Source organism: Osmia bicornis, chromosome 3 (genome assembly GCF_907164935.1).
Source record: "Osmia bicornis bicornis chromosome 3, iOsmBic2.1, whole genome shotgun sequence".
Taxonomy (NCBI): Eukaryota; Metazoa; Arthropoda; class Insecta; order Hymenoptera; family Megachilidae; genus Osmia; species Osmia bicornis.
The window spans coordinates 11,129,935-11,144,583 of record NC_060218.1 but is presented as its reverse complement, the minus strand read 5'-3'; the positions used below and the strand labels follow the sequence as shown (position 1 = coordinate 11,144,583).

Below are 14,649 nucleotides of genomic sequence, written 5' to 3'. Positions count from 1 at the left end.
AATATTTTTTACACCCTTTTAATTGATATTATATGTTATTAAATTATGATATTTACTGCCGGGTCTGAGAAACAGGTCAATCGCTCAGTGCCACAAGGTTTGAATGTTAACGATTTGGCCCGCGATATCACGTGATCATATACATATATGTATAGCACTATTAATCAAGCACACAATATTGAGTGATCGACAGAGAATGAACTAAAATGAAAACTTGTAAATTAAATTTAAGGAACGGTGTATCAAATATTCTTATTATGCTAAAAAGTGTTTATTTTAAATTACTAACTGTATGCGATAAAAAAGGCAAAACGAAAATACAATCAAAAATGAACAACAAAAGATATGCTGTCTCTAAGAAAAATGAAAAATTAATAATTGAAAATTATTAAAAATAATGAATTTTTGATAATAGCAACGAATTAACTCATCTGAACGGGTTAATTCTTTACCTTATCAAACAAAAAATTCTTCCTTATGTTATACTGTTATATTTCAGCGAACAATTTATTTAATCTCCTATAATGTTGTGAATCAAAATGAATGTAGGCGATAAACGTCCATGCTATTATGGGCCATAACTGATTCATAACTGTTCTATCAATTAATTGGGCAACCTTTAAACGATAATTTCAATTAAGCTATTTTACGGATACACATATACATATGTATGTATATTCAAATAAATATACGTATAGTTATTTAATTATCCAATATTTCTACTCTGATTTGAAAATTGATTCATTCGGATTTCCTTGGATCTTCATAAAGTAAGTTTTAAAATTCGCGTCGAATGAAATCAGAGTTAATAAGCATTTTTTATTTGAATAAGAAATGCATTAAATAAAAATTATTTTGTTTAAAGAGTTAAATAATTTGTATTCTGAATTGATATTTTTTTATTTCAAATAACGTTGTAATTAACAAAATAAAATAATGTTCTTTTAACACTAAACCTATCGACGTTTGATGTATGTACACTAATTTTTAAGTTGAAAATAATACAAAAAAATAAATAAATACGGGATGAAACATAATTTAATATTATACATAATCCATTCTTTAATCTTAACAATAGCCAACATATATATTCCAGCAAAAATATCTTGACAAAAATTATAAATCAAAATAAGAAACTTGAAACCAGTTATGTAGTCTAGTGTTAACTACGCAAGACCTTACAAAAATTAGTTTTTTAATACAAAAATTTCAATTGAACAAATAATAAAAATTAGGTGTACTACTTAACTGTTCCGTTTTCCATATTTTGTAATCACTCTCACAAGAATTTGAACTGATAACTTTGAAAGTTGCATGAATTTCAGGTAATTCAGTGTAAATCTATCATTGAAGCTAATGAAAATAACCTCCTTTGAGGTATCGACAACGATAAAGATGTATTATGCTTCAAAAACACCTAATATAATTATTGATATTCAAATAAAACGCGTCTATGTCTGAATTTAAGAATCGTAAATAGTTATAAAATTCAAGTTAAATAAAAAATAATTTAATATTCGAATAACATTGAAAATTATTTGTACTTCAAATACAATAAAACAATAATTGATTTCTGTGATTTTTTAAAAATTAAAAATATATTTTTCAAAGGGTATGTTTTATAACAAGTGAATAAAAAAATAACTTTTATTGTTAGTTAAATAATAATTCAGTTAGACAATAATTCAATAACGCCCAAGATTGCTTGAAACTATACATGATTGCAGCAGTAAGGAATTTGAGAATGCATGCGCAAAAGAAACTGTCACTTGTTTCAAACTCATCGCATATAGTTTGTGCCGCATTGCACAGTATAAGCTAGAAACGTCAGCACTTTAAATAGAAATGTTTTAAGAGAAGTAGAAAAGACAGTGGATATTAAAGTTTACGTAGAATTTGTTACTGTTGAAACATTGTATTAAAATTAAAGATTGTTGTGTATATTTGTAACAAAACGTGAAAAATGTCATCTGAACCTATTTTAAATCCCGTAAGTAATAACTCTTCTATTTAAAACTTTTCTTAATTGATTAAAACTCTTAACTTTACTATTTAAATTTAACCCAAAATAAGTCAAATTTCTGCAATACGATTTTAATTACTACAAAATCCAATTTATTAATATAATAATTTGAATTTTTTGAATTAATATTTATATTATAAATTTCTTTTAAATGTAGATAATTTAAAATTACAAAAAGATTTACTTGTCTGTAGACATTTATGCCTAGCAAGAAGAATAATATTCAATATCTGCATTTTTACTTTTATTAGTTATAATCTTATATAAAAATGAAACGTTGAGGAAAACAAAATATGAGATTAATGAAGTTATTATATTTTAACTAGTGTTTTTTTAATAATTACACAGTAATTATTAACAGTAATGTTATGTTATTAAATTTCTGTGTTTTAATAGCCAATTCCTTATGTGGGAGCTGTGGAAAATGGCCTGATACCTGGTAAAATGGTAAAAATTCAGGGAAAAGTTCCTTCAGATGCTATAAGATTTGCTGTTAACTATCAGTTAGGGCCTACATTAAATCCGAGAGATGATATAGCTATTCATGTTTCGCCACGATTCCAAGATGGATTTATTACTAGAAATCATATAATGTCAATGAGTTGGGGTCCGGAAGAAAATGAAGGACCCCTGTGTATTCAACCTGGACAAGAATTTGAGATATTTATTTTATGCGATCATGCATGTTATAAAATAGCTATAAATGGCAGACATTTTGCAGAATTTGTTCATCGATTACCATATCAAAAAGTTACGCATTTGGTTATTGATGGTGATGTAGAAGTGAATTCTATCACATATGAGAATGTTTCTACTGGTCCTCCACCTTCTACACCTACACCAGATGTACCTAATGTTAATGTTGGACCACCACGTAATTAAATTTTTCATATTTCTTTTTTAATAAATATATAGAATTATATTTTATAATTCCACATCGCAAATATTATTAGTTAGTGGTTTCATAACAAATATGTAATTTCAGCACCAGGTGGTTTATATCCAACAATAGGCTCACAAGCACAGCCTCAAGTTGGTTATGGGCCTAACGCATATTTTCCACCTAATCCATATGCAGGGCCTAATTATAATCTTCCTCACGCATATGGATATCAGCCTGGATATGAAAAACCTGAAGAAGAAGATGCATTTAAGGGATGTTTGGATAAAGTTGGTTTAGCAATAGGGGGACTAGTTGCTGCAGGAGGCATAGCTGCTGCTGCACATGCTATGAATGTATATAATTTCAATATTTAAGCATTTTTAAAAATCTAGTAATATTATATAGCATATGTAACATCTACTATCATTTTTAGAAAAAGAAAGATGAAGGTGAAAACAATCAAGAAAAATCAGATGCTTCTAATTTAAAAACAGAAAGCGAAGGAGGTGGTTTAGGAAATCTTGGCTCTCTTGGAGCTGCTTTAGCCAGTAGTTTAGTGAATTTTAATACTTCACAGAGCAATTCGCATGCACAACAAGGATATCCTCCACAACAGTCAAATAGTGGTGTATTAGGCTCTCTCCTTGGAGCTCTAGGTATTATACATATATATTTATATTTTTAATACTGTTTATGTACATATTATAAATTGAATTTGTGTGCATTAAACAAGGTGGTAGTGGAAATAATGTACCAGCACAGCCACCGAGTCAACCAACCGATCCACTGAAGGGAGCAATAGGATCCTTCCTTGGTGGTGTTCTAGGAGGTGGTGGAAATCAGCAACCAAATTATCAGTCTTCAGGAGGTTATGGAGGAAATTATCAACCTTCTGGTGGTTATTCTAACCCGCAAACGAATACAGGTTCAGATTTTTTATCTGGAATAGGTTCAACAATTGGATCGTCATTGCTTAGTTCTGCTTTTGACAGTTTTGGTAAACATGGCAAAGAGGTAAGTACAAAATTCCAAATTTGTAAGTATACAATTTGTAAGTACATATTTGTAAATATTTTTATTTACGCAGAAAAGTCATGGTGATAGTCATTCAGTTTCTCCGCAGCCTCATGTACTAGATCCCTCACCATCGGTACAGACTCCTACACATTCTGATAGCTCTTCTACTTCAGGACAAAAGTTATCTGCTGATGAAATTTCCAAAGGTCTGGGTTTGGATAACTAACGTAAATTAGAATAAAAATCTGTGTAAAAGTATACACAATAATATTATGCTCTCTGTTGATATATGCTGTAAATTTAACTATACTAATACAAATATTACATTGCACATATTTGACTCTGTTAAAGACATACATAGAAGGCAACTGATTGTGCTTTTTGCATGAAATATTTCAATGAACAGCGTCAGAAATTTGACACAAATAATTCAGATTGCATACTAAATAATGTATACATCAGTATATTCAGTTTGTGTATGCAGGTTATTATTTTTATAACTTTTGAAAGTACGAAAGCATGTTTCATATGAATGCTGCTCGATTCTGTTATTAAATATTATTTACGGTAATTATGATCATCAGGGTATTACAGTTTATACCAATAACATGGCACTAATAATATTACACATGATGTAATAAAACGGCACTAAAAAAATGTAATTTCGTTAAAAAAAATTATCTCTGTAAATTATACTTGAAAAGCAAATTAAATAAATTTGTTTCCACCAACAAATCAAACAACTTTCATATGAAACATTTTTTCATTTTCAATATATTCAAACCGGAAATTTTGTAGATATATATGTTACCGGCAAAGTATGAACTCCAGACAATATACATATATGTACAACAGTGCCCAGAGATTTCCAGCAATATACATATAAATTAAAATCATTTCAATTTTTCTAGGTAATATATGGGGTAAACTGTGCTTTACCGGACCTAAAATTTTGGACATTTTTTTTAAATCTATAGTTTTTGATGTGTAGAATCCAAAAATGTAAGTCTTAACTTTAGGAATCCAATGGTTAAAAAGTTATGAGCGTGTAAAGTTTGACACTTTTAATGCATTTGCTACGTTACTGTGACGCCATATTGGCTTCTTGTCCAATGAACGGTATCGCTAGCTGCGGGCAGCAGATGCCGACCACTTTACTGGGTTTAATCAAATCGTAAATTTGATGTTAATTAGATTTATATTTAGGTTAAACTTCACTTTAGGGGACACCAAATTTTTTTGGGTATGAGTTCCATCACTAGCTGTATTTAAATTACTCATAAAATTGATACAGTAGAAGCAATAAGCAAATGCATGGGCTGTACCCTCTCTCTTTAAGATAAATATAAACCTAACTAACTCAGACAGTATCAAATTCACAATTTAACTAAACCCACTAAAGTGGTCGGCACCTCCTGCCTGCAGCTAGCGACCCCGTTCATTGGTCAAGAAGCCAATATCGTGTTACAGTAACGTAGCAAATGCGCTAAAAATATTAAACTTTACACGCTTATAACTTTTTAACCTAAAGTGGATTCCTAAAGTTAAGACTTATATTTTTAGATTCTACACATCAAAAACTATAGATTAAAAAAAAAGCTCCAAAATTTTAGGTCCGGTAAAGTTCAGCCAATATACGCATTACCTAAGTAAATTATTTTACAATTAGACAAAGTACTGTTGAGAGATAGAAAGTACATTAGAGGGACGGCCCAGGAGTAAAGGGAGCATTTCGCACGCTCCGCCCTATCCCCACGTTTGATTCTCGCGTTCAAAGTTCGCCGCAACGCTGACTTCGTACCATCTCGCTTTGTCGTGAAGTCTCATTTATTTTTCTTCTTTGTCCGGCGTCGCGATTAGTGTGTGATCGCATCGGCCAATAACGCGCGATAATCTAGAATGCATGTGCGTGAGGCGTGACGTACCGATTACGACTAATCGTACCCGTATTCCTTTCCCTAATGTATGTACATTCTATCTCTCAACAGTATACATTGTTGTACTATACACTTTGCCGGTAACACATAATATGTACTGTGCGTTGCAGCTAAGTTGCCGTCCAATCAAATTCGTTGACCTGCCTCCAGTCACACGTATTATGTTTATTGGTTGAGGCCCTTACGTCCGAAAATCTATCGCGTGACGAACGTCGCCAAGGACAGACATTGAAACAGAATGAGATGAAGCGATAGCGAGCGGCGAGTTGAATGAATTGGCGTAGAGGTAGATTCGGGGTTTACATTATTAAGAAAACAGGAGAGTTTTTACACTTTCCATAATGTAATTTCCATAAATTTTGCATAATAACAACTGTTATCAAGAACGAGTATTATAAAGAATCCATTAATATCCCGAAAAAATCGCATGTTTATATAGTTAAATGTATCTTCCGCGAATATGGTAATTTTACGCCTATGCAATGTGACCGCTGACTTCTCAAGTTACGGGCTCCTGGAAGGGATTAGGTGGAGCGAACGCACAGTCCTCTTGCCCCTCTGTCGGTTCACTTTGTCGGTGCTCGGCAACTTAGCTGCAACGCACAGTACATACTTACATTGATTGTCTCATCGAATCTGTCGCGGCGTGCAACTCTAATACATGCTCACATACATCATATTGCCTTGGTAGTTGACCATACTTGGAATTGGTTCCATAAAGTGATCATCCGTATTTAAAATAAAATATCACTCAATGTCGTTCCCTGAGAGTTATTTTTTGCTGGGTATACTTCCGAAAGGCCCCATCACCCCAGGACAACCAAACTTCGGATTTATAGTAATTGTGGGACGAGAAATCGAATGAGACCATTTTCAGAACTGGCAAATAAACCGTTGTCGAGATATACAGGGTATTCTAAAAGTGCAGAAACCTCCTATTACCTCGATAATTTTGCGTGGAAATGCGTTCTTATCGAGGTCCAAATGGTGCTCTGAAATTTCGAGGCGCCACAACATGCCAGGAGATAAGCTACGGGGCAACGATGACAGTACCCTATCCGCTTTATCTATTTTGAATTTTTCTTCTTCCAATACTTTCTTTATTTAATTGAACACGAGAGCTTCCTGTGAAAGCATAAGACTTGTATTCTTTCTATATTAACGCCTGCTTAGAGCCCACGCAACCCGCATGCCGCCATACGCAGTATGAATAAGACTTTTCTAAGTTCGAGTTACTAGAACTCTTGCTTCAAGTATCTTGTAGTACGATAGGGGGCAAATCTTTGGACAGCACTGTTCTAAGATGTAGGAGGTAGCCAAATTAGTGGCCAGGTCAATAGACATTGTTAGTATCTGAGAGCAAAGAAAAGTAAAGGAATATCCAGAGAGACTATCCTTCGAATCTCCAGGTACTGGCAAGGTCTACTGGCCCCTCTACTAGCCTAGCTTAGTAGACTAGTGTCTAATGTAAACTCTGCCTAAGACTTTGAAGCACGAATTGAATGCTTCTGTACCAGGTTTTCTAAAACTTACTATCTCACTTGGCAATTAATTAGTTTCGATACCAAACCACGGTCAAGTAACAAGGCAATTTTATACATATATCTATATACATATTTATATAAATATCTAATGTTGCTTTTATTAAATGACATATATTGACTACATGTTATAGAGAGAATATTTGTAGCCTAATTTTTAGATTTGTAAGTGTTGTACCTGAAAATGTTGACAGCTTTAAATATAGTGTATGAAGAAGGTTGTATAACACGAAAGGTGCAGATTCTTCGTACTAAAACAAATCGAAAAGTCTTTTACTATTTTGTATTATGTAGCTTTTGAGATGTAAGTGCCTTATAATAATTTGCAATTGGCTACCCATTCATAAATTATTTTGCTATTTGATTCATAAGCACATAGTATGGCATATGTAAAAATGCACACGCACAGGCAACGAATATCTATTTTAAATTTGATTTTATTTAGTATAAAGTACCATTTTTCAACTAGTAATACACAAGATACACATGATACAGTATAACAGTTTTATTGTCCAAAATTTTATTTGCAATGGTGACGTGTGTAATTGCTTCAATTCTGAGTAACCATGCTTGAGGCAAGTTGAATGTGCAATGCTGATCTTTGCTAAAATCAAAATAAACAGATTATCACATGAAGATCTTTTTTTTTGTAAAATTATTCTGTTAGAAATAAAACAAAAATATTTACATGTATATATGTGTGCAACATTCATGTAATTAATTATTTTATTGTGTTAGATCCAGATTATTAGTAATATTAGTATTAGCAATTATATTGTTAACAAATGTTTCATGAAATAAATAGGTTTTGTCGGTATATGAGACTGTATGTTACCATCGGAGAGTTAAATTCCTATGTGCAAACCATATTTTCCAATTTTAATTTCGGCGATACACATTTATGAAAACATTGAGAAGTATTGGTATAGAGAATGTGCAATTTTTGTCTTCTACAACCTTTTTAAGACAGTATATACATATTAACTAAAGGATATATGCATTAAGTTTGTTAACTGAATATAATGTATTTTGTTCTCTTTTTCTTTTCGTAATATGTAACAAATATATATGTATACACACAATAGAATACAAAGTTTGTTTGTTAATCCTCGGGGAAGCAAGCCACTAAACGCAAATAGATATGTAGGAATAACTTCGAATTAAAGAATTTAAGTAAAATTCTGTCACAGTTATAATAATAGTTTACTGTACAACGTAAAGCGACTCAAATTACTGTTTCCAATCGGTTTTGTACAATAACAAAACTACAGAAGTAAAGAAAATCGTTGGCACATCAGTTAATCAAGGATCATGGTGGACAGCGTTTGGATCATTGTTTTTTGTGGCGAATCGAAACAGAAAACGAAAAATTAATTTATTGGAATATAGGCGCGAGAAATCATTTACAGGCGATAATGAAGCGGAGCATCCATGGATTTAAGTTACTCTTCTGTATCTGCTAGGATATGGTGGCACCCCGAATTCCATCGAAGTCGTCGCAGTGAAGTTGGCGCACTAACCCATTCACACTGCATCGGTGAGCCAATGGGCGAGATCGACTCACCGACGCGGCGTGAATGTGTTAGTGAATTTATAGCCAACTTCACTGCGACAAGTTCAATGCAACTCAGGGTACTGTGCGTTGCAGCTAAGTTGCCGTCCAATCAAATTCGTTGACCTGCCTCCAGTCACACGTATTATGTTTATTGGTTGAGGTCCTTACGTCCGAAAATCTATCGCGTGACGAACGTCGCCAAGGACAGACATTGAAACAGAATGAGATGAAGCGATAGCGAGCGGCGAGTTGAATGCATTGGCGTAGAGGTAGATTCGGGGTTTACATTATTAAGATGTAACGGTGCGGTCTGGTCGGTGCGCACGGCGTCGCGCACCGCGGTCGGATTCCCCGTGCCAGGGTTCGCTGGGGAACAGGTTCGAGAAATAATGAGGCGGTGTTAGTTGGAAAAATAGAAATATTTATTCAAGAAAATAGTAATACGAAAAGAAGCGTCTAGGCTGGCGGGAGTGGGCCGCCGGCTGCGGCCCCTGGAGGTGCCGGTGTTGGTGGCGGTATATCCTGCCGTTCTCGCTACAACAGAAATAATCTAATCGTGAGCTGGCGATGGAGCCGTGTCGCACTTAAACCTAGATGTACATGGTCTTATCTACTACGATCGGGACCCGGCCCGTCACATGAGTCGCGCGGTCTTACGGGCTAACGCAGGTCGTAGCTGTCGCTACGCGGTCTTACAGGCTAACGCGCGGAGTGAGAGCGCGAGCGCGAACGCGAGCGAGAGAGAGACGCGGTGTTCGGCGTACGCGGAGTCGCTGGAGACGAGGAGCGGGGATGGCCCGTTCGGGCCGCCGGTCTTTATTTGAAATTCGCGCTGCGGTGGAGTTGCTGCCCGCTTGCCTGATGCGGCTGTCTTCTCGTACACCGTGGTCAAGCCTAGCAGTGAACGAGGCGACGACCAATCCTGGCTCGCCCTGGGTCAAACCTCGGGACGGGACGGAATCGGTTGCCATAGACCGGATGCGGTGCCGTGTAATCTAGCGCCTGGAACCCCGCGGACAAACCGGCGGATGTTACGGGCGCGCACTAGTTTGGTCATCCTGGGTCAAACCTCGGGACTGACGAAGCTAGGCGCCTACGGCTGCTGGACCGATTGGGAGCTGCAAGCTCGTGACGTGCGTCACGATCCAACTGCCGGTGAACTCGTCGTCGGGACAAGATTGGCAGAAGATAGTTAATGGGTTTCCTAGGAGTAATACTCCTCTACACCCAGAAGAAAGAAGAACGGAAACATTAATGATTTGGAGCCATTAGAGGCATCAGCAGGAGTAGCAATACGGGAAAAAATTTTCAAAAACCTGTTAGCAAGGATGCTGGCAATCAGCATATCATTATTAGGATCTATTGTTCATGAGTATCCCCATCAGCAGAAAAAACTATCACATGGTCATGACTCACCAGCAGAGTCATAAGCAGCGAACAAGGCAAATAATTTACTACCCCAAGGATTCACCCGGCGTACCGGGCGGGGAAATACCATTCCCCGGCGCGGGCCCCAACAGCTGATCGGCTAACCGCCAAAAACCCCCCGCCTGAAACGGGGCACCCGGAACAGGCAGGGGAGGAGGCAGAGGAGGAGGAGGAATAGGAACATCAATTGGAAAGGGTACCTTGGGGTCGTACGGCAAGAGATGTCTTTGGAAACCCAGGGTTCCTCTGATAAGTGGATTCGGATGATCATGTGGGTTGTACTTGGCAAGTAACGATTGGGAGACTGCAGCGAGCATCGGAAGGTTAGATCTGTGATGTATATCGTAAGTAGAGTGCTCCGGGGGCAAATCGTAAATAAGTTTCAGGGCCCTATTCTGAACTCTCTGGAGAGACAATAGGTGGGTCCTAGCGGCCCCATGCCATAGATGAACACCGTAGGTCAACACAGGGCGAATGCACACCTTGTAAAGTAGGATTTTAAGATTGACAGGCAACCTGGACCGAGGTCCAATCAGTATTGCAGAAGCTCCAACAGCCGCAATGGCTTTTTTGCGACGGTCCAGGATTGCAGGGCCCCATCTCAGTTGGGAATCAAAAACAACTCCCAGGTATTTGACTTGCTTCGTCCAGTGAATCACCTCGCCCTCGAGGAACAATGGAGGTATCACACTTTTGAGGTGTTTTCGCTTGCGCGAAAACATAATCAACTGAGTCTTAGAACTGTTAAGTTTCATTTTCCAATCGGCGAAAAACCCTGCAAGTATATCCAGGTGCTCCTGCAGGAATTTGGCAAGATGATAAGGGCTAAAGGAAGCACCCAGGATAGCCGTATCATCGGCGAACTAAGCCAACGAGGTTGAGGGTGAATGAGGGATGTCATTGATAAAAATAAGAAATAGTAGCGGGCCCAGCACAGATCCCTGCGGACCACCCGCCATGATCAACCTCAGAGACGACCTACCACTACCAATCTGGACGAAGAAGAATCTGTTCTCCAAATAGAAATGAACAAACTTGATCAACGCTGGATGAAAGCCCAATTTAATCATCTTGAAGATTAGACCATTATGCCAAACAGAATCGAAGGCCTTATTTAGATCCAGAAGAACCATAGCAGAATACCGATTGGTGTTAACGTGATGGGTATGAAATTGGGCTGTTCGAACCAGCTGTTGTGTAGTGGAATGTCCAGCACGAAACCCAAACTGTTGATCAATCAAAATGTTGTTATCAGAAATATGTTTTTTCAAGATGGAGTACAGCACTCTCTCGAATAATTTGGCCATTATCGGCAGAAGACTAATTGGTCGATAGTTTACAGCCAATTTGTGGTCCTTACCTGGTTTCGGAACAGGAATGACCTTTGCAATTTTCCAAGCAAGGGGAAAATAAGAAAGGATGATTGAGGACCTAAAAATGTAATAAAGCTGGATAGACACTTTCTTGGAGGCATATTTAAGAAGCTCAGGAGAGATTCTGTCCCATCCGCTGGCCTTACGCAGTCGTAATTTCCTAGTCAGGAGATGGATACTATCAGGAGAGAAAAGGGTCAGAATCTGGTGACAAGGAGAGGGAGAAGAATGCTCTCTTAGGTGGAAGCCACGAACCTCATCGTTAACAAGAGTTTGAAGCCTAGAGGAAGCGCGGTATGCCTGGTCGAAGACACCAGAAAACTGGTCAGCAACAAGCGTGGCCCGAACAGTATTGTCAGAGTGAAAGTTACCCAGATCGTCTTTTAAGGGTGGGATCTTAAAAGGTTTTTTTGCAATCCTCCTAAACACCGGCCAAAAGGTATGGTCGTTCAGTTTAGCCTGCTGCATTTGATTCTGTAAGAATTTCCACTTGAGATAAATAACCCTTTTCTTTACACTCCTGGTAAGCTGGAGATAGAAGTCCCTGAAGAGTGGGTTGCCAGAACGCTGCCAGCGTCTCCTGGCAACATTCCTTAATCTGGTCAAGTCTTTTAATCTTTGGTCAGGCAGGATGAGGCGCTCAGGCATGACAACAAAATGAGTGGCCTTGTAGAACGCTGTTCTCAAGGTCCGTTGGAGGTGACTAATGGCAGAATTGATTTCATCTGCTGTTTTTAGATTGGATTTAATCCGAAAATTACCTGTTAAGTTCTGGTATGCTTCCCAATCCGTAACCGGAAAGGAGGTTGCTAGCCGCGTGTTAACATTTGGTAGAAGAAGAATGGGTCTGTGGTCGGAACTTAGATCTTCAGACACCTGACACGTCAAGTTTTGGAAGGTATTGGTCAGAAAGAAATCGATTGTTGAGGGAAGCCTATTGGGTGTAAAATGTGTGTGGGTAGGGGGAGCGACCAAAGAGCAATTACTGCTCAGTAAATAGCGCTCCAAAACCCTACCGTTACCGTTGGAACACGAGTTATTCCAGTCTGTGTGCTTGGCGTTCAGATCAGCACCAATAATGAAGGGGTCTCCAAAGCAGGTGATAAGATCAAGATCGGATTCTGACAAGATCTGGTCATTGCAGTACACAGAGAGAACCACGAGGTTAGAAGGAAAAATCTTAACCGCCACTGCCTCTAGTTTGTTGAGATTCGGGAGGGAAATGGTACGGAACCTTAGATTTTTGTGCACAAGTATGGCAACACCACCCCCCTGCCTGCCCATCCTTCTGTCACTACGCACTATGTTGTAATCATTGATGGTTATCTTCACATCTGGGGTTAACCAGGTTTCCTGGATTGCGGCAATAACCACATTATTGGCCCTCATGAACATTTCTAACTCGAGCAATTTGTTACGCACAGAACATGCGTTCCAAGACATGACCGTTCCTGGTAATTTTGGATTGAAGATAAAGATTATGAAAAAAGAAGCTGGGCAGCCTCAATAATGACTTCGATTTTATCAAAAATACTGCTACATGAAGCAAGCTTGGGACGAATTGACCTTAATAAAGGAACTGCCTTCCTGGTAAAGGTTAGAATTTCCTTGATCAAGTCATTAGTTTCGCCGAAGGAGGAAGACGATAAACCCTCGTCACGGGGATTAGAAGAAGCTGGTAGAGAAGTTGTATGATGAACAGGGTTATTGTTAGAGGTTCCAGTCCCACGGACTGCGTCACTGAATGATTTTCCAGGACGTATTGAAGAAGTAGTCCTGGTAGTTAATGCCGGAGCAGCATATGATCCTGTGGTTATGGTATTTCCACGCTGTACCCTCATATTGTTTTCATTCCTGCGGTTCAGATAGGAATGAAGCCTAGGGCAATCGTGAAAGTTGGCGGTATGCTCCCCACCACAGTTGGCACACTTGGGGGGAGTGTCAGGGGGTTTGACACAATCTCTGAATATATGCTCTTCCCCACATTTCACACACTTAGGAGATTTAAAGCAGTTTGCAGAAGCGTGACCATACGCTTGGCAACGAAAGCATTGCGTATAGTTCTTACCCTTGTAATACCTATCTCAATAGACTCTAAAGTAACAAAGGAAATTAACCCTACGCACCTGTGCGAAAGTTGTGCCAGTAGGAAAGGAAACTCGATATATGGCATTGTTAACACCAGCCTTAAGTACTACGCAATTAATAGGGTCGAGTCCCTGCTCCTTGAGCTCACTGTGTAATACCTCCACTTCGACGTGAGGTAGACCCCTTAGAACCACCGAGAGGAGCCGCTCGCTCGGGAGAGCGTACGTGTGAAATTGTATGCCGGCTTGACTAAAAACCTTCTTGGCTTCAGAAAAAACAGTTGTATCGCTAAAGTGTACCCTGATTTGTTCCCCAAGATGTTTGAGATGAAAATTCTTCCCAACAGCCTTCTCCAGCTCACGACTGAAGCCAAAAACCTCTTTGGATTTAATTTTAATATAGATAGGAGGAGGTCTAGGAGTACGCACACTCGTATTGCCACTAGTCCCTGCGGTATCACAATTATCTTTGGTTTTGGAAAATCTACTACTATTATTATTGCCATTATTATTTGTATCAGCAACAGTATCACCGATCGAATCGGAACCCTCAATTAGGTTAGACGCAAATCGAGTAAAGGCGTCCGAATTGAAGAGTTCAAATCGATTCCTGGTAGGAGCATTAATCTCACTAAATTGAGAGCCAGAAGGCTGCTCAGAATCATCAATCCTGGTCCTTTTTTTTGAATTAACCATTTTAACAGTGTCTTCTCCGATTGGCGATAAAAGAGGAGGAGGAACATCAACAGATTCACCCAATATAACCTCTAACCTGTTTCGGCTGGTTAGGCCACCCAGAGGCCGC

The 14,649-nt window shown here is 38.2% G+C and overlaps 1 protein-coding gene across 1 annotated transcript; it reads left to right on the top strand.

Annotated features, from left to right (window-relative positions):
- The first annotated feature begins 1,787 nt into the window (after positions 1-1,787).
- On the top strand, positions 1,788-4,254 carry LOC114880415. The gene is made up of 6 exons (XM_029196405.2): positions 1,788-1,990; positions 2,420-2,897; positions 3,009-3,259; positions 3,340-3,562; positions 3,640-3,920; positions 3,994-4,254. Exons 1-6 carry the CDS (start codon positions 1,964-1,966, stop codon positions 4,147-4,149), a joined length of 1,416 nt encoding a protein of 471 aa, XP_029052238.1. The 5' UTR covers positions 1,788-1,963; the 3' UTR covers positions 4,150-4,254.
- Positions 4,255-14,649: the final 10,395 nt, after the last annotated feature.

Coding starts and splice junctions, on each gene's coding strand:
- LOC114880415 (XM_029196405.2), top strand. CDS start 1,964: ATGTCATCTGAACCTATTTTAAATCCC. Junction 3,260..3,339: donor CTGCTGCACATGCTATGAAT/GTATATAATTTC, acceptor TATCATTTTTAG/AAAAAGAAAGATGAAGGTGA. Junction 3,921..3,993: donor TTGGTAAACATGGCAAAGAG/GTAAGTACAAAA, acceptor TTATTTACGCAG/AAAAGTCATGGTGATAGTCA.